The 26,745-nt window shown below is 52.5% G+C and overlaps 1 protein-coding gene and 1 long non-coding RNA gene across 5 annotated transcripts; one reads left to right on the forward strand and one right to left on the reverse strand.

Annotated features, from left to right (window-relative positions):
• Window positions 1–4,935: 4,935 nt before the first annotated feature.
• Window positions 4,936–26,640, reverse strand: FBLIM1 (filamin binding LIM protein 1). 4 transcript variants are annotated; one of them, XM_024125283.1, is made up of 9 exons: window positions 26,560–26,640; window positions 22,828–22,928; window positions 22,127–22,396; window positions 17,237–17,412; window positions 16,556–16,673; window positions 14,059–14,228; window positions 11,431–11,609; window positions 10,490–10,607; window positions 4,936–6,456 (listed from the first exon to the last, which is right to left on the reverse strand). In XM_024125283.1, exons 3-9 carry the CDS (start codon window positions 22,374–22,376, stop codon window positions 6,343–6,345), a joined length of 1,125 nt encoding a protein of 374 aa, XP_023981051.1. In that variant the 5' UTR covers window positions 22,377–22,396; window positions 22,828–22,928; window positions 26,560–26,640; the 3' UTR covers window positions 4,936–6,342. The 4 variants fall into 4 exon arrangements, with proteins under 4 accessions (XP_023981051.1, XP_007128408.1, XP_054938305.1 ...); XM_007128346.4 differs by lacking the exon at window positions 26,560–26,640 and adding an exon at window positions 25,674–25,784; XM_055082330.1 differs by lacking the exon at window positions 26,560–26,640 and adding an exon at window positions 24,351–24,471.
• LOC129391815 (uncharacterized) lies at window positions 10,772–23,754 on the forward strand. Its single transcript, XR_008616538.1, has 4 exons — window positions 10,772–10,837; window positions 10,941–11,085; window positions 21,915–22,002; window positions 23,036–23,754. It is a non-coding gene; the product is annotated as an uncharacterized lncRNA (long non-coding RNA).
• Window positions 26,641–26,745: the final 105 nt, after the last annotated feature.

Here is a 26,745-nt window from a genome sequence, read left to right on the forward strand (position 1 = left end):
ACGAGATGGTAGCTGTTGTTATTACTGTCAGCGTCATCATTACTGAGAAGCCCAGATCTCTTCAACTCCAAGTTCTCGTCAAGGGTTATGTCTAGAGGAAGCCCTGCCCCTGACCCTCTGGGCCCCTTTACCGGGGAAGAGGACAGGCCCTACCAACCTTGCTTTGAGCAGGCCCTAAAGACTGAGTTAGAAATCCCAGGGTATGGTCCCACTGTGGCCGCTGGCTGTGCATGGCATCTCCCTGGACCTCAGCTTCCTCAGCTGTAAGGAGGGGATGTGAGGAGATGCGGGGAGGGCTCTGTGGGGCAGGGGCCGGCCCCCCAGCATCAGTTAGTGTGGGCCATCCCTGGCGCCCCCGAGTGGCAGGCGGTCGCAGCCTGGGCCTCCCAGTCAGGCAGGCCTGGTGCCCATCCCAGGTCCACCTCTGTCTGCTTTGTACCCTTCTGAAACCCTGTCAGGGATAACCAGTCATCCCCAGCTCTCCAGCCTCGCCCCAAGCAAGAACTCAGAAAGGCAGCTCTCCTTCTGCTCTTCCTTACCCTCAGGCCTAAAGAGCTTGTGTCTTCCGGTCAAGTAGCTGGTTAGAGGCTTAACCAGAGGGAGAGCCAGGTCTCGCTAAGACCCCGTGTCCCATCCACCTGAGCACGGCCCCCCACCCTGGCGCCACTCATTCAGCAACTGCTCTGGGGACCAGCTGCCACCTGCCTGCTGCTTCCTAACTACCTAATGAGGATATGCCCGCAAACCACCCACCATCTCCCCGCCGAAAGGAGCGTCCAAAACACCTGATGAAGCAGGCGGCAAAAGATCGTTTTCAAGAAAAGGTAAAATCGGGCTTCCCTGGTGGCGAAGTGGTTAAGAATCCGCCTGCCAATGCAGGGGACATGGGTTCGAGCTCTGGTCTGGGAAGATCCCACATGCCTCGGAGCAACTAAGCCCGTGCGCCACAACTACTGAGCCTTCACTCTAAAGCCCGCGAGCCACAACTACTGAGCCCATGTGCCACAACTACTGAAGCCTGCGTGCCTAGAGGGGGTGCTCCACAACAAGAGAAGCCACCGCAATGAGAAGCCCGCGCACCACAACGAAGAGTAGCCCCCGCTCACCTCAACTAGAGAAAAGCCCGAGTGCAGCAACAAAGACCCAGTGCAGCCAAAAATATAATTAATTAATTAATCAATTTAAAAAAAGCAAAACACCATTCACTTTTTAAAAAAAGGGTAAAATCATGACTCCCATACAGATTAAAAAAAATGAATACGTGTTAAACATTTTGTTTAACTCAGAAGGGAACCAGGTGGATGTTACAAGCGGCAGCAGAAGGACATTCACGTTTGTAAGTCAGGAATTTTGAAATGAATGGGCTGATGTAGGTGAAATGGATTTTTCCACAAGGGGATGGGGGGAACCTCTAAGGACGGGATTTATCAGTTACTACAATTTACAGAGTTGTAAAATAGCTGAAAGACAATGAAAGGCTAGAATCCAATAACCAGGAAGATGGTGCTGCATGCAGACAGTCTGTAGTTTTCCACTGAAGTGAACATTTTTTTTCTGCAGAAGGAAGGTCATGGGAGGGCACAGTCCAAGGTCTCTATGCTGATGATCATTCACGAGATTAGTGTGATTCACACACTATAAATGCAAGATCCTTTCTGAATGCATCCGGGAAAGTACATCTCACTTGCAAGAGGCCTGCAGCCTAAAATCGGCAGCTCTTAAGATGAAAGGCTCAAAACATTTAAGAATTTTTTCAGATGGATTTTGGTATCTGTGTTACACGATGGGTTCTGGAACATTCTAGAATGTTCGTGTTTGTGATCTGCGTCTGTAGCACTGGCCTGTAGTTTTTATTGGACCTGGTTTGATCCTGACTCTGATGTGTAGCCCTAGGCAGTTACACCATCTCTCTGATTCTCTGATGTGCAGCTTGTCTTTGAATCGGGATATTAACAGTAGCTACTTTGTAGACTACTATTTTTTAGGAGGAGCTATTCACCTTATGAGAACTGTATTGTAAACTGATAAAACCATTTCTTTGCAAATGTCCTGTGGCCACTAGGATTCTTCCTTATCAACCCAGTCTTCTCTTCTCTCCCCAAACTTGATCCCCTTCTGCTCTCCTTTAATCCCTCATTTCCACCATTTGTGTCCCTAACAGAGTAGAGAGCAGCATTTGGTTGCCCTGGAGGGGTTGGCACATGTTGGGTGTGGCCTTGGGTTAAGGGGGACTCTGGGGACAGGGTGACAAACTGGAAGGCTCAGGGTTCCCTAGCAACCTCGCGGTGTCCCTTGTCCCAATTCTATGCTTACCAAGCCCAGGTTCCAGATATAGACTTGCAGAGGGGTGGCAGCATGGGCACTCCCACGGGTCCCTCCTAACAGGTAGGGGTTTGGGCAGATGAGAAATTCAGTCTCTTGACATGCGTCTCCCTCCAAGACCCATGTTCCGCTTGCAGCAATTCCACAGCCACATCTCTCACTTTCTAGTTTTCCAAGTCGTTTTCTTCTCTCAGCGTCACTGCAGCCATGTGCAGTGGGCAGGCGGGAATTATTCCCATTTTGCATCTGGAGAAGCAGAGGACCCCGGGAGGGGCATGAGAACGTTGGCTCCCCAGGGCTCAATCTCCGGTTCGCTAGCCCATGCTGCCCTCTAGTGGCCGTGCACAGCACCTGCCTTCAGGAAGCACAGGTCAGCCTGCAGCATCTCACTGGGTTCGCACACAGTAATGGACAGCCTTCCTAGGACCCCAGTGTGGGGCATGGCACGTCCCCCCCTCGGGACTCTTACATCACTTTATCAGCTCCTCACCCTGTCTCCAAGCATTCAATTATGTATACTATTTAACTGTGGTAAAATGTACATAATATAAAATTACCACCATAACCATTTAAAAAATATTTATTTATTTGGTTGCACTGGGTCTTAGTCGCAGCAGGGGGGCTCCTTAGTTGCAGCACGTGGGCTTCCTTAGTCGCGGCAGGCGGGCTCCTTAGCTGCAGCACGTGGGCTTCCTTAGTCGCGGCAGGCGGGCTCCTTAGTTGCGGCACGTGGGCTTTCTTAGTCGCGGCAGGCGGGCTCCTTAGATAACCACTCTTAAGTGTTCAGCGGCGTTAAGTACATTCACACTGTTGTGCAACCACCTCCCCCATTCACCTCCAGACCACTTTTCATTGTGCAAACTCACATTTTGTACTCGCTAAACAACTCCCTAACCCCCCCTCCCCGTAGCCCCTAACCCACCACCCTTCTATGAATTTAACTACTCTAAGACCTCACATATGTGGAATCATACAGCGCCTTGTCTTTTCCTGACTGGCTTATTTTACGTTGCATAAATCTCCCTAGAAGTGTCCCCTTATGGAGTGATTTATGAATGTGCGGCCCAGAAGACAAAGGCACCCCCCAGAATTTCATCCAGACACCACCCTTCCAAACACAACCAACCAGAAAGAGGCTGGGACACGAGGAACCACAGCACAAGATGACAATTTAATGACAAGAAAAACCACACCAAACCAAACTTGGCGACTAAGAGAGAAAGTGGCCTGACAGCTGGGAGCTGCTAGCCCGGCCCTCACCTCTGGGCCTTGGTGAGCTCCAACCTCACAGAGCACTGTAGGCGTGTCCTGGAGCCCAGCCCCTCTGGGCTACATACAAAAATGGCCCATATCCCTCATCCCGTGAGCCGCTTCCCTACCAACCACGGCTACAGTGCCACATCCTAGACAGAAAAGAATCAAGCTTCTTGGGCTTCCCTGGTGGCGCAGTGGTTGAGAGTCCGCCTGCCGATGCGGGGGACACGAGTTCATGCCCCGGTCCGGGAAGATCCCACGTGCCGCGAAGCGGCTGGGCCCGTGAGCCATGGCCGCTGAGCCTGCGCGTCCGGAGCCTGTGCTCCGCAACGGGAGAGGCCACAACAGTGAGAGGCCCGCGTACCGCAAAAAAAAAAAAAAAACAAAAAGAATCAAGCTTCTCAACCATAGAACGCCCCTGCTTCCTGACAGCACACATCCGGAGCAAACCCCCGCTTCCATAAATCCTCCCCAAACCCCTCAATACCTACCCAAGTTCTAGGAGCCCCCCAGCTCTCGCTTACTGAGATGCCCTGCCGTTCCCCATGCAGTGCGCCCCGCCCCCTGCAGCCAGCACGATAAACCCAACTTTGCGAACTGCGGGCATGTCCCCAGTGGTCTCTGGTTGATGGGCTTCAGAAGGACCGTGGAGGAACGCTGACAGGAGGAGTGATGGCTAAGAACTGCCAGCCAGCACCAGACGGTACAAGGGACTCACGAGCTTGTCAGAAACCTCACCAGCCCAACGCTTCTATCCCAGCAATCTTCTATGATAGATACTAGTGTTGCTTCCATTTTAGAGATGAGAAAAACAAGGCTCAGATGATTAGTAACTTGTCCACACTGTAGAGCAGCAGAGCCAGGTCTGAGACCGGGGTCCCCCGCCCCCAGGTCCAGCGCCCTTTCTGGCCCCGTATCCTTCTCTCCGGAGCTGCGCTCCCCAGGCCCAGCCGGTGGTGTCCGAGCTGCAGCGGGCGAGCAAGCTCACGGGCAGCGTGGCCTACGTGCAGAGAGCACGTCCTGAGCGTGGTGTTGACTCTGCTAAAGGATTCGGTGGCCTTAGAGGGCCTCCTGCAGGGACCACCCTGGTCAGCCAGCAGCCACGTCATGGCTGGTGGGTGTGTGCAGGAACAGTGCACCTGTGAGCTGACCAGTGTTAAGTCTTCATTGCTGGCGATGAGGAGGGACAGGAGTTTCTTGACCTGCTGAGAAGAGCCCCAGTCTGGGGGCAGGGGATACGGGCGCTTGCTGGACATTCATGCCACACTGAGCAGATATGCTCAGACGTTTTTCTGGTGCTACTATCAAAGGCCAGCATTTACCTAGGTGAGGTCTTAGTTGCAACACAGACAAACTTCGAATAGTTATGCATTTATTTTCATGTATAACTAGCACATCGACGTGTGACTGCATGGATATATTGCTTAGTTAACCTAGGACTAAATTGGTAAGTGAGTAAAAAAAAAAAAAAGGGATGTTGAGTTAAAGAAAATATTAAGGAGATAATAGACTAGGAGGTCCTTGCATGATAGAAATTGTGGAGGTATGGGAAGGCCTGGAGTTTGCGACTTGCTGCTCTAAGCTTCGGGCAAGAAGCTGTGCTTTGGTCTGAAGCCCTTAAGGGGCCCTACAGAGAAACTCTCCTGGTACTTGGAGCCCAGGGCATCCTCCTAGGAGCACATGGTACATTGAGACAACCCCAGGGAGGAAAGCACATCTTGTTTAATGTGTTCATGTTCTACAAAACGTCTCAGAAGTTACAAAGCAACAAAAATGATTTTCCTTAAAAGAGAAAAAGAATCTTCTAGGTGTGGCCTTGAGAAGGCAGTGGTCACAGGGCAGCCTGGGCTGGAGGGCCCGAGTAGGGGTTGGGGGACACCCCTGTTGCTGTCCTGGAGGAGCGTGCGTGTGTGTGCGTGTGCGCGTGTGTGCGTGTGCAAGGCCGTAGTCAAGGCTGCTGCAGGAGGAACACTCAGAGCTCCTGTACTCTGCTCCCCAGCATACAACAGGCACTCAATCCATGTCTGTTGAATCACTGTTGCACACAGGAGGAGGCGCCAGAAGCCAGGGTGCAGGGATTGCTGACTTCCTCGGGTGTCAGCGTGTCATCCTTCGCTCCTGCCTCTGCCGTTCAGGTTCATGCCTGGGCCCCATGTCAGCATGACATGTCCCCAGTGTGGGAAGTCCATGGCCATGCCCCCAGTAGGTCACAATCTTGTACATTTATGAACAATGGAAGGCATTTTCTTTTAAGATTCCCACCTCCCCTCCAAAAAATCCGAAGAATGTTTCTCATCACTCAAACTTCGAATTTTAAAAATAGTGCTTTTTAAGGGACTTTGCAGTTTTCCTGAAATAGTTCAGTCCTGCAAGGCAGAGCTGGTCTCAGCACCCCCAGAGCTAATGTATCACTGCTAGGGACACAGGGTGCCATCTAGAGACTCACCCCACTCACCCCTGGAAATGGAGGTCAAGGCCAGTGCTCAAGAGGGGCCAGAGTCCTGGAGATGGGACGCCCCCCAGGCATGATACTCATGGTACGAAAGCCTCCCGGGGCCCAGAGGAGAGAAGGAACAGCTGAGAGTCTAAAGGGTGCTCTGAGCTGGGAGGAGGCCTGGGTCCCGGACATGAGGGCCAGGCCTGCAGGCTGGTCCCTGTGTGGCTAGGAAGGAAAGCGTGCAAGAGCAGCTCAGGAAGGGAATCAAGTTGGGGAGGGACCCCGAGTGGGGCTAGTGTGCGACCACGGCCCTCAGCCCACGGGTGCCCTCAGCAGCACCCCGCAGCACTCCGCTTCACGTGGCATGGCTTGCAGAAGAGACGGTTGTTCAGAGGGTAGCAGCCTTGGTCCGTGGGCTCCACAGACAGGAGGATCCTGCAGTCCTGCGGGAACAAGGCACACGTGGATGGACCCCAGGCCTGAGCACTGTGGCGTGGGGTCTGCGCAGGTGGGACTTGCCAGCGTCCGCTGAGGAAATTCACTCAATCAGCTGAGGGGAGAACCGAGGACACTGGGAGAAGAGGGGGCCCTTTGGTGGAGAAGCCCCCTGAGGGATCGTGGAAAGGGCTAGAAGGGCCTTAACACGCTCCCTGAGGTCCGGGGAGGGGTGCGGCCTGCCTCAGGTCACACAGCTGGTTCCAGAGCTGGGAGAGGATGGGGTCTCCAGGCTCAGAGTTCAGGGTTCTTTCGGGGGTTCCACTGCCTGAACAGCTTCAACACTAGCACAAACCTTAATATTTCCAATTCAATTTTCTAAATCACCAAAAGATTTTAGAATGAGGAGGATGGGGACTTGGGGCCCAAACTTTGCCAAATTCACCGTTCTGCCACAAGCCCGCACCTCATCTGGGCCTCATTCGGGCACACGCAGGAAAAAACAGGAACAATTAATGTCCAGAGACCCGGCTCAGGGCACGGCTGGTGTCCCCTGGAAGCTTCATTGATCAGAACAGAGGGGTTATTCTCCATAGAGACAACTCTGGGGTCACGGGTGCCATCCCGACCCAGCTCAGCCAGCTGGGGAGGACACCCTTGTGTGTCTCTTCCCTGGAACTGCACCTCGAGTGTCTCAAGGGGACTCGGGGCTATTTAATGCCAGGACCTGTGCTATTCCTAACAGCCACTTGTTCAGCATTCTGAGAGCACCAAGTGCCAAACCTAAAGTCCCACAGGGGCACATGTGACCTCTTCTAAATGAGAATCAACCATGACCGAGTCGCACAGTTTGCGAAGGAGCTGTCAGGTGGCAGAAAGCTGGCCAAACCCAGCCCAGAAGAACACAGGGCAGAACCGCTTTCCTCACCCTCAGTTTCCTCATCTTAAACGGAGACGGGAACTCCCATATCGAAAGATCATCATTAGGATTAAATAAGGTGATGTGCATGAAAGCATTTTATATATTAAAAAATACCAGCCGAGGGCTTCCCTGGTGGCGCAGTGGTTAAGAATCTGCCCGCCAATGCAGCGGACACGGGTTCGAGCCCTGGTCCGGGAAGATCCCACATGCCGCGGAGCAACTAGGCCCGTGAGCCACAACTACTGAGCCTGCGCTCTAGAGCCCGCAAGCCGCAACTACTGAAGCCCGCGCACCTAGAGCCCGTGCTCCGCAACAAGAGAAGCCACCGCAATAAGAAGCCCGCGCGCCGCAACGAAGAGTAGACCCCGCTCGCCGCAACCAGAGAGAGCCCATGTGCAGCAACGAAGACTCAACACAGCCAAAAACAAACAAACAAGCAAACAAATAAATAAATAAATAAGATACTAGACAAGTATAAAGGTATTGTTCCCCTTCCAGCAATAGTAAGAAATAACATGGACCACAAAGTAGGCAGGAATGGGGAATTCCCTGGCGGTCCAGTGATTAAGCCTCCGAGCTTCCACTGCAGAGGACACGGGTTCGATCCCTGGTCAGGGAACTAAGATCCCATATGCAGAGCAGTGCAGCCAAAAAAAAAAAAAAAAAAAAAAAAAAAAGTAGGCAAGAATGGTGAAAGGAGCGTGGATGGCGTCTTGAAACCCATTTCCCTTCCTAGAGAAACAGCACCCACATCTGCTTAGGCCGCTGTGGTTAGAGCCTTACAGCCTGAAATGCAGCTGGTGGAGTCCAAACTCTGACTCATGGCAGAGCCTGGGTAATGTTCCCGGTAGCCTCAGCCAAGCTGACCAAGGAAGAGCAGGGAGGGCTTATTTGTTCACTAGCCAGGCCAGGGGAAATGCCAATCACCACTGGATCTAACGTGGGCTGTAGTGATAAAAGCACTTGAATTTCACCATTGTTCTTTCAAGATGCATTATCAGCCGGACTTTGAACTAGAGCAAATCAACATAATCATGAAGCAATGTGTCAACTTCTTGACTAAACTCGCTGGTCACCCTCTGCGAAAATGCTTCTTAGTTCTACATATCTGTTTTTATTATTATTATTATTATTTTAATTTTGGCTGCATCACGAGGCTTGTGGGATCTCAGTTCCCTGACCAGGGACTGAACCCAGGCCAAGGCAGTGAAAGCGTCAAATCCTAACTACTAGACTACCAGAGAACTCCCTACATATCTGTTTAAATGTGAGTAAATAAATGTTTGGAATCACTCACTGGCTGATTAAGTAAGAGATTTACTCTGTTACAAACTATTACAGATAGGATAGATAAACAACAAGGTCCTATTGTATAGCACAGGGAACTATATTCAGTATCCTGTAATAAACCATAATGGAAAAGAATATGAAAAAGAATATATATATGTATAACTGAATCACTTTGCTGTACACCAGAAACTAACACGGCATTGTAAATTAACTATACTTCAATTAGAAAAAAGAAAGAAAGAAAGAAAAAAAGAGAGACTTGCTCTGGAGTCCCCACTTAGGTAACACCTTTGTCACCATCACCAGAGAAGAGAGAAACATCGGTGACATGGAGGTGACAGGAAGAGGTAGGGGAGGGCTCTTACAGCCTCCCCAGCAGGACTGACTATATAATTTGCAGGGTTCAGGGCAAAATGAAAATGCAGAATCCCTTATTCAAAAATGAAGAATTAGGGCTTCCCTGGTGGCGCAGTGGTTCAGAGTCTGCCTGCTGATGCAGGGGACACGGGTTCGTGCCCCGGTCCAGGAAGATCCCACGTGCCGTGGAGCGGCTGGGCCCGTGAGCCATGGCCGCTGAACCTGCGCGTCCGGAGCCTGTGCTCCGCAACGGGAGAGGCCACAACAGTGAGAGGCCCGCGTACAATCAATCAATCAACCAATCAATCAATAAATAAAGAATTAAAAGAAAATGACAGCTGAGCTTCAAAGCAAGCACGGGACCCTTCTGAGTGTGGGGCCTGTGCGACTCCCCAGGCATTTCTTGCTGCACCGGCTTTTAACCAGCCTCCCCACCTCAGCCTCCCCAATCCCTGCAGCCTGAAGTCCAGACCCCTTCGTTTGGCACAGGGGGCCCTTTCCTTCTCTCTGGCCTCACTTTTACCACACCATCCAGCACTCTACACTCCAGACACACCTCGAAACTTCTGCTTCCTCCTGTTCTTCAGGCTGTTTGTGCCACAGTAGGATTTCACAGGCCCATGCCTCTTTTTGGACTTCATTTCCCCTCTCTGAATACATGGCAAACTCCTACTCAACCTGCAAAACCCAGGTTAAGCATTGCCTCCTCTAAAAGAGTGCCTTTGATTGCACCAGCCTTGAACACTTGAATTGATCACTGCCTTCTTTGTCCCAAAGCTGATTTATACATGCTCTTTCTTAGCACCTGAAAAGGACATCTGTGGTGTGGGTCTGCCCAGCATCCCTTTCTTCTTTCCAGTGGTTGTATCAATCCCAATCTGTTTCATACAGTCCTGCCTGCCTGGCCTCAGAGGTTATCAATCATAGCCCCTGGTCACTGATTGGTCCAGAATGGGCATGTGACCCATGTTGGGTGAATCAGAGGCCTTCTTGGGACTGTACGGGATCCCTAGATGGGGTTTCTAAGTTGCAAGGATATAAACCTGAGCCAACCATGGCCACGCACTGTACCCCCTGCCTCACAAGAGGATGCCAGCCCACAGGAAGAGAAAATGAAGCAAACACACAAGAAAGGCAGAACCGAGAGATGGAGAGAGAGCCTTATGATATCATTTGATGTCATCAATGATATCACCATCAAGAGCCTTCCCGTTAAGATCCCCTTTCTCGCGGAAAGCAGGTTGAGTTTGGTTTCTATCATTAACTCAAAGAGTTCTGATTAATAGAGCATATTTGTAATTATTTTCATTTTCATTTGTCTCTGCTATTGGATGGTGAGCAATCTGAGAGCAGAGCCCCAACCTGGACTTGTCCCGGCCCGGGGCCTCGCCCACAGCAGGCTATCAACAGGGCTTGTCCGGTGACTGAACAAGATCAACTGCATCTTATTAAATCAGCACTGCTCCACTCACCTCACACCTGTAGCAATTCTCATGGAAGTTTCTTCCCATGCACTCGATTTTGAAGGCATCCTTCCCGTCTCGGGGGATGATGGGATTCTCACAGATGCTGCACACAGGGGCGAATTTCCTAGAGGGAAAGCAACTTATGCTCAGGAGGCGTTCACGCCGACAAGCACAGAAATTAGCTGTCAGAACGCAGGCCAGCTCTGGTTCACCTCCCAGAGCTATTTCAGACCCATTGCTATCTAACTACACCTGGAGCTACAACCACAAATGCCTATTTCTTCCTGGCAGGAGCGGATGGAGAGACCTGTGTAATTAGACCCTGCTTCCCAGGGTATAATTAGCTCAAGGCAAGTAAGTGATGGGAACATTAGAATTTAAGAAAGCAGAGGGGCACCCATTTCATTTGCCTGTATTATAGGTCACTGCTTTTTCTTCTTCTTTCCTTTTTAACTAGGCACACCTGTCTCTCCCCTTGGGCAGCGAGCAACTCGAGGGCAGGGATGGGGCCCTGCAGATGTGTGTTGCTACCACTCCATACGGCTCCAGCTCTGAGGGGAGGCACTGCGGTCTGGGGTTTGAGAGCAAGGCCTGGACATCAGGTCAGTGGAGGTTTTGAATCGCAGCTTCCATACTTACGATCAGGGAGACTTTAGGTACTTATGTACTGCATGCCTCAGTTTCCACATTTGCTAAAACAGAACCTTTAATAGTGCCTGCCTGTAAGACAGTTTTGAGATTAAATGGCCTAAACCCAAGGGGAATTGCTCAAAAAGTGTCAGCTGCAAGCAGGTGCTAAGTCAAACACAGGGTATGTGGAACAGGCAGTCCTGGATTCTGCAGGCCAGCTCTGACCCAGCCCCCAGCACTCAGGCTCGACTCCTCCATCCCGCCTGAGCCCCACCCTGTCCTCTGTGCCCCATGCAGTGCACGGATCCCTCTTGTACCTGTAGAAATCGTCCAGGCAGTACACCTCATTCTGACTGTCCAGGGCAAAGCTCTCATCCCCGATGCACCGGGCGCAGGTCACACACGTGAAGCAGGTGGGGTGGAAGGCCTGGCCCAAGGCCCTGATGATGTGCTCCCGGACCACCTCGCCACACCTGCCACACTTCTCCAGGGTGTCCTGGGACAGAGGGCCACTGCCTCAGAGCCATCCCATGGGTGTGCCCACTCCAAGCCACAAGGGGCATCAGACTGGCTACCCACAGGGGCCCAGAAGGCAGAGATACGGGAGAGGTGCTCACATTCATGCAACTGGCCAGGAACTACTACCCCCAAACCTCCACATTGCTTAGAGGGGATCGAGTTTGGCACTATATCCCTGGTGTACAGTCACGAATCCTGCCATGAAGCTATGACTGCATTTTTTTTGTTACTAGGAAATGCGTGAGGCCAGGGTCCATGAGGGCCCATAGGAGAAATTTCTCTAAAACTTCAGAGTCAGTAAAAGGCATTCCCAGAGGAATTGCTGTGCTTTTTATTTCATGGACGATAAACCTTGAAACTTATTACCCTTTTCCATTTGGCCACTTGGAAGCTCACAGTCCAATTGCATGCTCCACTTTTAGGATGAGTACGGGGTCTTTCGTTCACATATTTTGGGGGTACTAACTGTCTACCTTGATTTTCCTCTGTTTTATCTATTTGTTTTATATCTCATGGTATTATATGTATCCTCTAAAACTTTTTTTTATGTTACTGCAGTAAGAATACCTAATATGAGATCTATCCTCTTAACAGTGAAGTTTTAAGTGTACAACATTATTATTATTTTTTGGCCGCACCGTGCAGCATGCAGAACTTCCCCGACTAGGGACTGAACCCATGCCCCCTGCAGTGGAAGCACGGAGTTTTAACCAGTGGACTACCAGGGAAGTCCTACAACATTATTATTGACTATAGGTATATGTGCATTCTTATAAGCGGCCTCAAATCCTTTCTGGAATGAGGCGGGATGAGAGAGAGAGAGACAGAGAGAGAGAGGGAGAGAAAGAGAGAGAAGGAGAAAGAAAGGGGTAGGTGTCACTGAGGCAGAACAGAGGGCCTCTTGCTAACCCATCCACCTTTTCCCCTACATGTCTCTTCCCCTTCCTGTTCATCTTAACCTGATTTCCTCTGGACGGATACATTTGGTGGGGGCAGCATTTCCCCCTGCTTCCTGCCCCCCACCATCCTGGGGGCAGCCCTTGTCTCACCAGCACACTGCTGAAGCCCCTCCTGGCTGCTCCCAGCTGTAAGCCCACCCTCACCCCTTCTTCGCCTCACTGCCTCACCCCTGCCTGGCTCCAAGCTGGGGAAGAGCGTAAGGACACCCCCCACTGTCATGTTGATGGGGTCAGAGGGTCAGGGTGGGATGGCCTGGCTCCTTTCTCCTTCCACAGCACCTTACTGCCTGGGATCAGATCATTTTGAGTTTTCTAAATAGTCCCGACTCCAAATATTCTAACACCTCAAATCAGTAGTTTTCAGACTTCAATGTGTATCAGAATCACCTGAGAGACTTGTTAAAAATGCAGATTGCCAGGTGCTACCAATCTATAAGGACAAGGTGAGATCCACTGTACCCCCACGTGATGCATACGTGGGAGTTCTGTATACTACCTGGAAAAACGCCAGCACATGCCACTGGAGAGTTAGCAATTCCAACACCTTGGCATCCAAACTAGCTCTCTCAGACTGTCTTTGGTACCCAGAGACACCCCGTCACACCATGCACTGGAACCTTGTGGCTCTAGGTGAGAGAGCAGCAAGACCACGGGCAGGATGGGACTTCCCTGGTGGTCCAGTGGTTTGGACGCAGTGCTTTCACTGCCGAGGGCCCAGGTTCAGTCCCTGGTTGGGGAACTAAGATACCGCAAGCCGCGTGGCATGGACAAAAAAAAAAAACAAAACAAACAAACCACGGGCAGGGTTCAGAACCAAACAGCCCTGGGGTGACAGTGTAAAAGGCTGAATGATGCCCCCAAAGATATCTGGATCCTAAGCCCTGGAGTCTGCGACCATCTTGCATGGCAAAAGAGACTTTGCAGATGTGATTGAGTTAAGGATCTTGGGATGGAGAGATTATCCTGGGTTATCCAGGTGGGCCGCAAATGTCATCGCAAGTATCTTTACAAGAGGGAGGCAAAGGGAGATTTGACACAGAAGGAAAAGAGATACTGATGCAAGATGCCACACCGCTGAGTTGGAAGATGGACCAAGGAACCAAGAAATATGGCTTTAGAAGCTGGAAAAGGCAAGGAAATTGATTCTCCCCTAGAGCCTCTGGAGGGAGCAAAACACTTTGATTTTGACTCAGTGAAACTGATTTTGGACTTCGGACCTCCAGAACCATAAGAGGATAAACGTGTACTGTTTGAAGGCACCAAATTTGTGATCATTCGTTACGGCAGCCACGGGGAACGAACACACCTTGGCTGAGTTCCTTCCCCTCCCTGAGCCTCAATTTCCTCATCTGTAAAATGGGTCACTAGTGCCTACCTCCCCAGATTGTTGTGGAGAAAGAGATGATACCACGTCTTCCAGGTGCCCAGCTCAGTGCCAGGCACTTGGGGAACTGCCCTGGGGCTTACCTGGTAGCAGGGTTCACAGAGGGGCCGCCCATCCTTCTGGTAGAAGCTCTGTCCGGCCAGCTGGCGGCGGCAGATACGGCACGTGAAGCACTGGGCGTGGTATTGCCTCTTCATGGCCTCCACAGCCAGCTCTCGAGGGGACACGGTCTTGTGGCAGAAGGCACAGACGTCTGGGGTAGACGAGATACAGGCCATGACCTGCCCAGCCTGGGAGGACTGTACCCAGTCGCCACTCAGAACCGGCCTGGAGTGCCAGGTCTCTGTCAGAAACCCCCGGGTGTTGTAAATGCAGCCTCAGCTCATGGGCAGGGTCATGAGGGGCATTAAAAAGGAAGGTGGGGGACTTCCCGGTGGCGCAGTGGTTGAGAGTCCGCCTGCCAGTGCAGGGGACACAGGTTCGAGCCCTGGTCTGGGAAGATCCCACATGCCGCGGAGCAACTAAGCCCGTGCGCCACAACTACTGAGCCTGCGCTCTAGAGCCCGGGAGCCACAACTACTGAAGCCCGTGCACCTAGAGCCCGTGCTCTGCAACAAAAGAAGCCACCGCAATGAGAAGCCCGCGCACCGCAACGAAGAGTAGCCCCCGCTCGTCACAACTGGAGAAAGCCCACGCGCAGCAACAAAGACCCAACGCAGCCAAAAATAAATAAATCAATAAATAAATTAAAAAAAAAAAAAGAAGAAGGAAGGTGGGGGACTTTCCTGGTGGCACAGTGGTTAAGAGTCTGCCTGCCAATGCAGGGAACACAGGTTTGAGCCCTGGTCCGGGAAGATACCACATGCCGCGGAGCAACTAAGCCCGTGCGCCGCAACTACTGAGCCTGCGCTCTAGAGCCCGCGAGCCACAACTACTGAGCCTGCGTGCCACAACTACTGAAGCCCACGCACCTAGAGCCCGAGCTCTGCAACAAGAGAAGCCACCGCAATGAGAAGCCCGCTCACAGCAACGAGCTGTGAGCTCGTTAATAATAATTAATTAATAAATAAAACCTTACTTTAAAAAAAAAAGAAAAAGAAGGAAGGTGGGGAATTCCCTTGCAGGCCAGTGGTTAGGACTCCATGTTTTCACTGCCAAGGGCCCGAGTTCAATCCCTGGTTCCCTGATTGGGAACTAGATCCCACAAGCAGCGTGGCCAAAAAAAAAAAAGGCAAAAAGGCAAAGGGTCTTTAAAAAGCTAAAATCAAGACACATAGTGTGGGACGTCCCTGAGTCAGTGGTAAAGAATCCGCCTTCCAATGCAGGGGATGCGGTGAGTTCAATCCCTGGTCAGGGAACTAAGATCCCACATGCCGCGGGGGAACTAAGCCCACGGCCACAACTACTGAGCTCACGCGCCTCAACAAGAGAGCCCGCGTGCCGCAAACTACAGAGCCCACGTGCCGCAATTACAGAGCCCCACGTGCCCTGGAGCCTGCGTGCCACAACTAGAAAGAAGAAAAAAAAGACACACAGCATTAGGACAACTGGGTTGCCATCTGCAAAAAAGTCAAAAGAGGGAACTCTTGTTGTGACACCTTACACCCAGATAATTCCAAACGTATCAAAGATCTAAATGTGAAAAGGGAAACCATAAGAACACTGGAAGAAACCAGAGAATTATTTTACAACCCTGGACTAGAGAAGGCCTTGGTACATGGTAGGCACTTAATAGCCATTTATTAAATAAGTAACACACGGTGCTGGAGAGTCTGTGGGCAGACGGGCACTCCAACACTGTTGGTGGGAATGTAGATCTGGATGACCAAGAAAGACAACTTGGCAAAAATATCACAGTGCTTCCTCTTCTAGGAATTTATCTCACAAACTTGCACACAAGCAAAATGATCAGGTACAAGGCGATCCACTCAGCATTACCACCTGAGCACCTGTCCACAGGCAACTAGTTAAATGTATGTGGTCGGGCCCTGCTAAGGAATACTACACAGCTGTGAAAAAGAACAAGGAGCCTCTTTATGTTCTGATGTGGAGTGAGCTCTAAGACTACAAAGGAATGAAAGCAAAGTGCAAAACAGCACAGAGCTTGCTACTATTTGTGGGGAAATGGGGGAAGGATATATTTGTATCTGCTTGCATACGCATAAGATATCTCTGAAAGGATATGCACAAGGTATTAACAGGTTGTCTATCTGGAAGGAAACTAGATGATACAGGGATGGGGAAGGGGAAAGACTTTTTACAGTGTGCCCTTTTGTGCTTTTTATTTTGTACTATGTAAGGGTGTTATGTATTCAAAAAATTACATAGTGAAAAAATTTAGGGCATTTTTGCTATCATGGCAAATTCTGCTGATCAATATTTAAATGGACTTTAGTTATAAAGGAAAAAAGGTTAATGCAATAAAAATAAAATTGATGCACAACTATAAGGCCCATCACCATACTGTGAGCTGGGACAGACACGGTGGTCCCTGCTCTCCTGGTTCCCCCTGGAAGCTCATGCTGGCCGCACAAGGGGCCCTGGGGGTCACACACAGTCCTTCCGTCCTTGTGCCCATACCTGTGGAGGCCTCTCTCTCGGGGAAGCCGACAGGCTCCTCTGGGGGAGGCGGCAGCTCCTCTTCTGTGGGTCTGAGATGATTGGGCCGAGGCTGCACTGGAGGCCCCTCCACAAGGGGCTGGGGGGATAGAAGGGGAGAAGGGTCACCCAGTGGGGACCGCACACAGCCCTCTCAGCTCTGCTCCTCATCTGGTGGCACCAGGCACAATTAGCCCCTTTGTACAGAGGCAGAAGCTGAGGCCAGATCTCCCAGCTCCTTGCCCTGGGTTCCTTCACCCAGGGAAGTAGCTTCCTTCAAAGCTACTTCCCTCTGCTTCTAAGGAATCTCCTGGAATCAGGGTTTCCCTTGGCCTGGAACCTCTCCCATTTCGACAACGCCTCTGTTAAGGGCAGAGGATTCAATATGGGTTTTCTATGCAGTATAAGGGATTTAGGTTAGACACAGGGGAATGCCGTCCTCAGAGATGAAGGAGGCACTTAGCGGGGGAAAGGGTGTGGCACCCCTTCTCCAGGGACCTTGAAAACCACATCTAATTTTTACCAGCCTGAAAGAGTTTTGAAGAGGGATTGCCCTCAAGTAGGAGAAGGGACCAAACAACCTCCAGGCCTAGAACCCTGAAAGGCCCCAACCTTCCCTCCCCAACCCACGAAGCTCCGTCAGGGACCAAGGGTTGGCGGTACCTGTGGCGGGGGTGGGGGCAGCTGCTCTAAGTCTGAAATGAGTGATGCCCCCATCGGGGCAGGGGGCTCCTCGTCGGGAGGCAGGTACGCTGGAGGGGGCGGTGGCGGAGGTGGGAGGAGGTCCAGGTCGGGGAGTGCGTCCTCGCCATCCAGGGGAGGAGGAGGAAGCGAACATCCTGCAACCAGAAGGGGAGGGTGGGTTGGCCAGAGTCTCTGCAGGTGCACAGAGGAGGTGATACTTGCCCAGAAGGCCGTGCAGCATGGTGGCTAAAGGCTCAGGTCCAGGGTCACCCGGACCTGGGTTCCATCTCTGACTCTGCCACTGACTTGCTGTGTGTCCTTCGGCAAGAAACAATCTCTCTGAGCCTCAGTTTGCTCAGTTGGAACATGGGTCTCAATCGCTTAGGGTTGTTAACGAGGATTAAATGAAATGATGCAGGTGAGGGCTTGGCACAGTGGCTGGCACGTGGCACAGGCTCAGAAAACAGTAGCCGCCAAAGCCCTTCCTAGCAAGCCTCCCCTACCCGGGTGCTAGAGCACCTGAAATCCCCGCTGGATGCGCCCTGTGCAGCTGTAAGCAAAACTAACCCCTAAGACTGCGGTTCCCAAGGTGTGGCTCCTGGACCAGCAGCATGGCACCACCTGGGACCTTGTTAGAAACACAACTTCTCGGCCTGCCATGCAGCTGCACCATCAGAAACTTTGGGCTAGCGCCCAGTCATGAGGGGTTTAAAAAGCCCTCCAGGTGATGCCACCCAAGGGTAGGAACCACCAGCTAGTTAAATAATAGAGTCAGGTAATGACTATTAGGTGTTGAAAGTAGAAAGCCGACAGTTGGCGGCGAACTTGCCAAAGGAACGGTCCAGCTATCATCACCTGAACCCACTGATTAACCTCAGCAGACATCAGGAGTCTTCTGACTCGTGTTATGTATAGGAAGGGATGGGCACCATTGATGAAATGTCCTTATTTTTAAAAAAAAGCCCAAAACATAAAAAAAAAAAACCAACTCAAACTGATCAGGTTTCTAGAGTTAACTCCATTTATAATAAATTTGGAAAACAGAGGGGCAAGTTGGATGAGACCACAGGGAGACAAAGGGACAAATCAGGGTGTGGGACATTCTACAGAAATGGACCCTGTTTCTGCAAGAAGTTAATGGCATGGGAGAGACCAAGAGAGGAGATGTCCCTAGAATTAAGAGACCTAAGAAAAATGACCGTATATAATGTCTATATCTGTGCTGTCCAGTACAGAAGCCACCAGCCACATGTGGCTATTGAGATGTGCTGGAAAACTTAGTACGAAAAAACAATGTGAAATAGCTCATTAATAATTTTGATAATGATTATGTGCTGAAATGATAATACATTTTATATATTGGGTTGCATAATATATATCATTAAAAGTAATATCATATATTTCTTTTCATTTTTTTCAGTGTAGATACTAGAAGATTTTTAATTACACAGGAGGCTTGCATTTGTGACTTGCATGATGTTTTTATTGGCCAGCACTGCTATGGACCTTATTTGGATTCTGATTCAAAGGATTAATCATCTCATTTAATTCTCCTCATTTTGTAGACAAGGAAAAGCTAAATATTCCACTGAATGCTATAACTCAAAAGAAATACAAGACACAATCCATTCCTCTACAATCCAACAGTTAAAGAGGCATTTTTATGACAATTCAGGGAAAGTTAATTATGGATAGACTTAGATAATCATAAGGCATTCCTGCTGATTTTGTTATGCACTGTTTGGCCTTGGGGTTATGTAGGAAAAAGGCCATATTTAGAGATGCACCCTGAAGAATGTGGGGCTGAAGTGACTCGATTACTGGCATTTCCTTGATTAGTGGCATTTCCTTTTAAATACTTCACGAAGGAAAAGAAAAAAAGGAACAGATGAAACAAAGGTAGCCAAATCTTGGTAACTGTTGAAACTGGATGTGGGGTATACAGGGTTCCTTGTACTGTTTTCCCTACTTCTGTGTTTAAAAGTTTCATTAAACAATAACAACCCAACAGCAAACACACACATACACACAGAGGACAGGAGTGGCATGGCGTGGGGCGATGGCGGGTTGGGAGGTGGCCTCCACCCTATCTGCCAGCCAGCGGGTGCTCCCGGCAGGGAGGGAGGAGGCGGGGTGGAGGATCTCCTCCATCCAGGAACACTCACTATGGTGTAACCCCACCTCTGCAGGCTGCCCTGACAAGGGGCTGTCCAGCTCCCTGGGGAGAGGCAACTGGGCAACTCGGGAGAGAAGCCGCAGTGCAGGGCTGTGCCCACTGCCACACTCAAGGGGAGCGCTATTAACAGCGCCCCGGGATAGAGGGCATGGAGGCACTCTGCCCACCTCCTGTCATGGGGGCACAAGGTAGGCCAGGCTCCAGCGAGGTCAGACCACCCTAGACACCCTGGGAGAGCAGACAGAGAATGTTCAAGGCCCTGCCGCCTCAAGACCTGGGCTCTGGTCCCACTCCCTGCATGTTCACCGGGGCACCTCTCTGGGTTCTCGTTTCCCACCCATTTGACAAAGATAAGAACCCCTCTGCCCAAGGGCTATACAGATGCGAAGCTTGTTCTAGACCTGTGGGTCTGCCCCAGAATCGCCTGGGGGCTCGTCCAAACGCAGATGGCTGGGCCCACCCCAGCGCTTCTGCTTCAGCAGGTTTGGGGTAAGCTCTGGGAATTTACCTTTCTGAAATTGCGTTTTGAATTTACACTAGAAATTTACATTTCCTGGGTGATGCGGACGCTTCCGGGTCCAAAGGCCACACTTTGAGAACTACTCTTCTCTTCCGCAAGTCTCACCTATTAACGCCTTCGGACTGGAACAGTCGTTCTCAAAGTGTGGCCCCAGACCAGAGCATCAGCATTACCTGGAAACATGTAAGGAATGCAGATTCTCGGGCCCCACCGCAGACCTGCTGAATCAGGAAGGCCCAGGGTAGGGCCCAGCTGGCTGTGTTAGAACGAGCCCCCAGGGGATGCTGATGACGTTACAGTGTGAGAATCTGCTCTAGTTAGCTGACTGAGTCAGGAACCAGGTCATGAAGAGACAGCAGGAGAGCTGAGGCCTCTCCCAGGACCTGCCTGAGGGTCTAGACATTCAGCTGGGAAGGGTGGGCAGGTCCCAGCTAGGGCAGGAATTCAAGAGAGAGATGGGGGGGATTTCTGCCAGGATGAAAGGGCTCCAGAAATGCTGGTGGATTCCTAAGGGGACAAGCGTAGGTGAGGTGTCAGATGACAGCCTGCTGTAGAGCTGGCTTTGAGGAGAAGGCAGAGCCCCAGGGCCCACCTCTGTGCTCCGCAGTCAGACCAGACTCATGACCGCTGCTCACCTAGAACTCATCTCACCCCAGTGGGCCTGAACCCCAAGATGCCCCGTGCTCTGTGTTTGCCAAATTGGCCAGCAACATGCCTGACCAGCCACTGTAAGGCCATCCCGCCCGAGGAAGGTCTGGTCTGCTTTTGCTACCACACTCCCAGGATCTTCTGCCTGTAATTCCAATATCCCATGAAAATGTCCAGGGAAGTTTGGCATTTGGGCAACTAAACTATATTTCCTAGGCTCCCTCTCCTACCCAGAAGGGCCATAATTTTTTTTTTTTTTTCATTGGATCAATGTCCTGATGTGTGAATTTTGGTCGTCATGGTCCTGGTTCTCCTATACAGAGAAAAAGCAGGAGGAGGCTGTTCTTGGCATGTGTGGTTAGGAAGGAAAGATCAGTTTAGGAGGCTGCGTCATAATGAAAAAGCATGTTACACGAATATTCATGTACTTTCACATGTATCCACATGTGGTCCCTTCTCCCGTCTGTTTTTGGCTTCCCATAATTGGCACTTCCCATTGGCCTCTAGGTGGTTTCCATGGTGATGGATGCACAAGGCTGCCTTAGCCTGGCTCTGGGACAGCAGGACACCTGACTAGGCACCTGAGGACTCCAGGGGGTTCACCTGCCTTCCTGGGCTGGCCTCTCGCACTAAGCGTCTCAGTGCCTCCTTGTTCGAGCTGGTGCCCTATCAGACGAGGAGCCACCTCGAGCCCCTAGGTTGTCATCCTTCCTTGCTTCTACCCAACAGCTGAGATTTCACATCACATACATGACCAAATTTCCATCTTCCAGAGGAAGAAACCGAGGCCCAGGGTGAGGAAACAGCTTGCCTAAGACCACAGCAAGTGAATGGCAGAGCGCAAGAGAAAACAAAACTATCTTTCAGGTCCTTCAACTTGCCAAATTCATTCCTGCCTCAGGGCCTTTGCACTTACTGTTCCCATTTCCCTTCTAGCTCCACTCTGTCATTTAGGTCTTAACTGAGCTGAGATGTTACCTTCTTTGAGAAGCCATCCTGACCACCCCATAAAAAGTTGCACCTCCCCAGCTCTTCACTGTGTTCTATTCTAGTAGAGTGTTTGTGTCTTCCTGATGTTATATTTTATGTTTTTATTATCTCTGTTTCCCCCACTAGGAGATGAGTTTCATGCAGGCTGAAACCCTTCTCTCTTTTCACATTCCCAGTGCCTGGCCCAAAATAATAACAGTGGGTATTTAGCACTTTCTACATGGCAGGCGCTGGGCTCAACACTTTACATATGTATTAATTAACTCATCTAATCCTCGAAAGGACCCTTTGAGGTGGGTACTATCATTATCTCTATTTTACAGATTAGGAAGCTGAGGAACAGAGAGGTTAAGTGGCCTGCCAAGGTCACACAGTCAAGAAGTGGAGGAGCCAGGATTCGAACCCAGGCAGGTGGGTTCCAGAGGCTGCCGGGGACACAGCAGGTGCTCAGTGAATGACCTCAGAGCCTGCCATTCCCTCCCCACCTGGTGATGCCTCTCACCCGGTCTCCCACCCACCGCCCTCACCCTCTTACCTCCACTGGAGAGCTGAGGTGGAACAGCTGGCACTGGGGCTGCAGCCCTGCCGGGGGGTGTCCAGGAACGGAGCCTCCCCGCAGAGCCTGCCCCGGGTGCCTTCGTGGGGGCAGGAGATTCCCGGGGGCAACCAGGCCGGGCCTCACAAGCTGCCCGCCTCACCTCCTCAACCACAGCCTCATCTCGACGTGGAGGTGCCAGGGTGATAAAGACAGATGAGGCGACCCTCTTCTCAGGCTTTGAGGCCATTGCTTCAGCTTCTGGTGGGGCTGGGGACAGAGTGAGGTGCAGGCTTGGGCAGGGTTCAGGGCATGGCAGGGGCGGGGCAGAGGTGCTCCACCTGGGCACGCAGACATCCCCAGGGCAGGGAGCATCTCCCCTCCCAACAAGACAGGAGCAGCCACTCCACAGCGCCAGAGCCCCACCCAGCCACGGAAGGGGCTGCGGATGTCTCACAGGGAAGGGCAGGTGCCCACCAGGTGACCTGGCCACAGGGTGGGACCCAGCAGTCCTGAATACCCCTCCCCCAGACCTACACACCTGGAGGAGCAGAGGGCAACCCTGCCCTGCTCACCTCACAAATGATTAATTTCCCTCCTCTAAGGAGCGTGAGGGAGGGGCCGCTCCTCCAGCTCCCCACTCCCAGGGCAGCTGGCTGCCTGTTCCAGCCCAGGGCCACACCCCAAGTTAACTCCCTCACCTGGGATCTGGATTTTCCTGGGAAAGCTGACGTCCCCAACGTTCAGGCCAGCTCCTCCACGGTGGGTGGGAAACACTGTGACTCTCGTCAGAACATCAGGGCTGGATTCCAGGAGGCAAAGGGGACAGAAGAACAATCAGAGCTACCATTTACCAAGACCTATCTGTGCCAGCAGGGCCCTAAGCACTTTCTGTTCATTAACCCACAGATCCTCCCACTGCTGCGGCGGAGAGGCACTATTACCGCACAGTTACCGTGCCCATTTTACAGATGAGGAAACCCAGGTGAAGAGGTGGAAGTCATTTGTTCAGGGTCATGCAGCAGCAGACCTGGGATCTGAACACAGAGCCCATGCTCTTGGCCACTTGGCTCTTCTGCCCTCTCCCGGCCCAGCTCACAAACCAGCATCCTCTTCTCCGCCATCAGAGTCCACATCCAATCAAGTCTTGATTCTATGGCCAGAATGTCTCACTCAGCCTCATCTCCAAAATCACAGCCCTGGTTCAGGCACAGGGGTGAGGGTGCCTCAATGATTTCCAAACCTGCCTCCTACCCCGTCTCTGGAGTGATCTTTCTGGAGCATAAATCTGTTTCTCCTCTAGTCAAAAGCCTTCCATGGCTCCCTACTACCTTCAAGATAAAGTCTAAATTTCCCTGGACTCAACCTATTTTTGACCACCCTGGACCACGCACGGTTCCTGGACCATCTTTCTCCCTTACTTGCCCTGGCATGTTTCCACCACCTGTTTTTCCTCTCCTCCCTGCTGCAGGGTGAATTTCAGTTTTTCCTTAGACGCCTAGCCCAAACATCACCTCCTCCACGAAGCCTCCCCTGATTCCCGACTCCAGGGCGGTTGTCTATTCCACAGGGCAATGACAGCTGACTCACCATCACCATGTCCCCCGCCCCCGCAACTGACAAGTGACCTCATCTACCTTCAGTTGTGTCTGTGATGTTTGTGTGACCCAAGTCCGGCTCACAGAAGACATCAAAGCATGGATCTGGGAGCGGGGCGGCATCCCCACCGGGGACAGCCCATTTTCCTTCTCTCAGGTGGTTCCTGCACAGAGTAGGCTCCGGGGCTATGGGGACGAGGTGGGGTCATGGGCTGGGGTGAGTCGACCACACTCCGCTCAGGAGTGTGCCCTTTTTCTATCTTACTCTCCATATAGGCCACGCCGACAAGGCCCCAGAGCCCGGCCCACAGATTCATGGGGAGGAGAGTAAATAGGGACCCAAAGAGTGAACCTGGAGAGGTGGGGCTGGGTGGGTCGGGGGTGAGGCCCAAGGGACCCTAATGTGGACTTGGAGCCCAAGTGGCCACTCAAAGGCTTCCCTCAACTGGCCGCTGTGGGCTCTCTTGGAGACTGATGGAGAATAATAATAACAAAAACAACAACATATGCTCCTAAATTCCTTTTAAATTCGTTTATGTTTGGTTAAAACGTGCAGCTCATTCTGATAAGAAACCTGAATAAGAAACCAATATATGAATAAAGCTTTAAAAGTTCTTTTAAAGTACTTCTCTTTTGTTTCTTGTTTTGTTAAGTGATGTTTGGAAGTACATCTGCTTCTGTTGGCTGTCCTCAGCTTCAATTTCATACTTTGTTACAAGTTGAAGAATCTCTTTTTGCAAACAATTTTCAGAGTGCATTTAACCTTTAAATGCAAGAAACAACAAGGGCACTCACTGATAAAGTGCTTGCCCTGTGCCAGGCACTATGGAGAGTGCTTTCCCAGCCTCAAAAGTCACCTAATTCTCAATACAGCCTGCGTCATGCCCCCACTTTATAGATGAGGCCAGGTGAGGCCCCAAGCAAGAGGTTGCAGACTTGGAATTCTAACAGAGCACCATCCAACCTGGAAGTCCAGAGGGTATCCTTGAGCCTGAGAGGACACACTTTTTCTTCCCTGGATGGCTCGGGGCGGCGGGGAGGGGTGGGGCAAAATCCCCAGGCCTGTTCTTACCCCAGGGTGGCCCAATCCAGACCAGTTATCTGACTGGTCAGCATATCCTGGGCTCATCCCCAGAGATAACTGAGGATGCCTCCTCTGCCTCCCTCCCCTCCCGCCCTGAACCCCACTCCATTCCAGCCCACCCCCGCCGGGAAATCAGATCTGCTGGTTTCTCAGAAAATGTCCAAGGAGAACGTCCCAGCACTGAGACCAGATGTTCACAGCTGGGCAGCACTGCCCCACCCCCATCCCTCCCCAGCGGTTCCGGTAGGGACTTCAGGCCCCAGGGGAAGGGGCCGGGCTAGGGATTTTCAAAGCCCCGTCAGTCAGCCCCGGGGAAGGAAAGGGAGCCCCGGCTTCCCCCAGGTCACCCTAGTGTGGGGTGTGGGTGAGAGAGCTCCCTGTGGGGCAGCCTCCCCGCCAGCCCAGCCCAGGGGACCCTCGGCAGCCACCCTTCCTCCCCGAGAGGGCGAATCTGAGATCCAGCTGGGTAAGCGGAGAAAGTGGAAACAAAGGGAAGGAAAGTCATTTCCTGTCAAGAGGAAGGAAGAAGGCTGAGATCCAGCCACCCACCCAGCCGGGCTTTCGGCTGCGGCCCAGGGCAGGGCCCGGGCTGGCTGAGCCGGAGGGCCTCCAGGGGTGGGGCAGTCTACCCCACCTCACCCCCGCCGCCACACGGTCCCCTGTCCCACTCCTTCTAACCCCCTCCAGAAGCCTCTGGAACTACCTTTAAGCTGGAGCCTAGGCTTGGTTGGGAGCTAAACTTTGCTGGAGGTGGAGTGAGACCGAGCCCCAAGCCCCCTGCAGGGGGCCTTGCAGCCTCTGGCACCGGAGGTCCCGCTTCCTTCCCCCACCCCAGGGAAGCAGAGGCACAAAGGGCTGAGCTCACCCTCGGCCCCCTCCTTCCTGCTGGGCGACCCTGAGCAGCTCACTGAACCTCTCTGGGCCTCGGTTTTTTCATAAAGTGAGAAGAATGAGGTCTTTCTGGAAGGGTGGCTGAGAGGATAAAAGGAGAGGGGTACTCAAAATCTTGATACTTGGTAGGTGCCAAGAGAAAGCTAACTGGTTCTTCAGCCCCAGAGGGGGAGGAGGAGCCCCTGGGGGACCTGCGAGGACCAGGACTTAGCTTCCATCATTAGGAAGAGCAGGAATCTGGTCGCTGCCCACCCTCCTCCCGGGGTCCTCAGATCCGGGCTGCAGGAGGAGCCAGGCCAGGATGCCCCAGGCATACACCTTGGGGATCGCCCAGTCCCACCCCTTCCCAGCCCCCGAGAGGATATGAGGCCCAGAGAGGGGCAGCCCTGCGGTCTCTCCTTCCCCTCGCCTGACCCTGGCTGGGTAAAGGGGCCCGGAGCTCCCCGGAGCTCCGGAAACCCAGCGCCCTCCAGCAAGCAGCCCGGCGGGGCGGCCGGCCGGGTCACTGTGGGGCGCTGCCGGGGACTTTAATTCGATCCATGTGCGGGACGCTGTCCTCTTTGTGCGGGAGCTTCCGCCCTGCCCACCCCTGCTCTCCGCGTGCCGCTCCCGGGCAGGGACCCCAGAGCTCCCCCCAGAACTGCCCTCCCTCCACTCGGAGGACAGAGACCGAGGGACTGAGACAGAAGGACAGCGCCCGTGGCCCCTCGTCCCGCAGGCCCCCTCCGGGAGCGACGGGGCTGGGGTCCCGGCTGGGGCTCAGGGTGGGCGCCGGCCGAGGGCTGCCCGTGCTGTCACCTGTCTGTCGCCGGGGCGGGGACGGAAGGACAGGACCCCCACCCCACGCCCGCCCCGCTTACCTGGGCCGCCCGCGCCCCCGGCGGCTCCGGTCGGTCACCCGATCGAGCAGAACCCGGAGCGGCGCGGCGCCTCCCGCCCCTCCGCCCTCCCCGCCCCCTCGGCTCCCCCCGCCCCCTCGGCTCCCTCCGCCCCTCCGCCCCGCCGCCCCGGCCGCCTTACCATAAAAGGTGAAGCTTGGGGGAGGG

This window comes from Physeter macrocephalus, unplaced genomic scaffold (assembly GCF_002837175.3).
Source record: "Physeter macrocephalus isolate SW-GA unplaced genomic scaffold, ASM283717v5 random_83, whole genome shotgun sequence".
In the NCBI taxonomy this organism is placed as follows: Eukaryota; Metazoa; Chordata; class Mammalia; order Artiodactyla; family Physeteridae; genus Physeter; species Physeter macrocephalus.

Excerpts from the sequence above, each read along its gene's own strand:
- FBLIM1 (XM_055082330.1), bottom strand. The coding sequence starts at position 24,430 with ATGAAATTGAAGCTGAGGACAGCCAACAGAAGCAGATGTACTTCCAAA. Across the intron at positions 14,229-16,555 it reads CGAGAGAGAGGCCTCCACAG|ACGTCTGTGCCTTCTGCCAC; the intron begins GTATGGGCACAA and ends CGTCTACCCCAG. Across the intron at positions 6,457-10,489 it reads AGAATTGCTACAGGTGTGAG|GACTGCAGGATCCTCCTGTC; the intron begins GTGAGTGGAGCA and ends TTGTTCCCGCAG.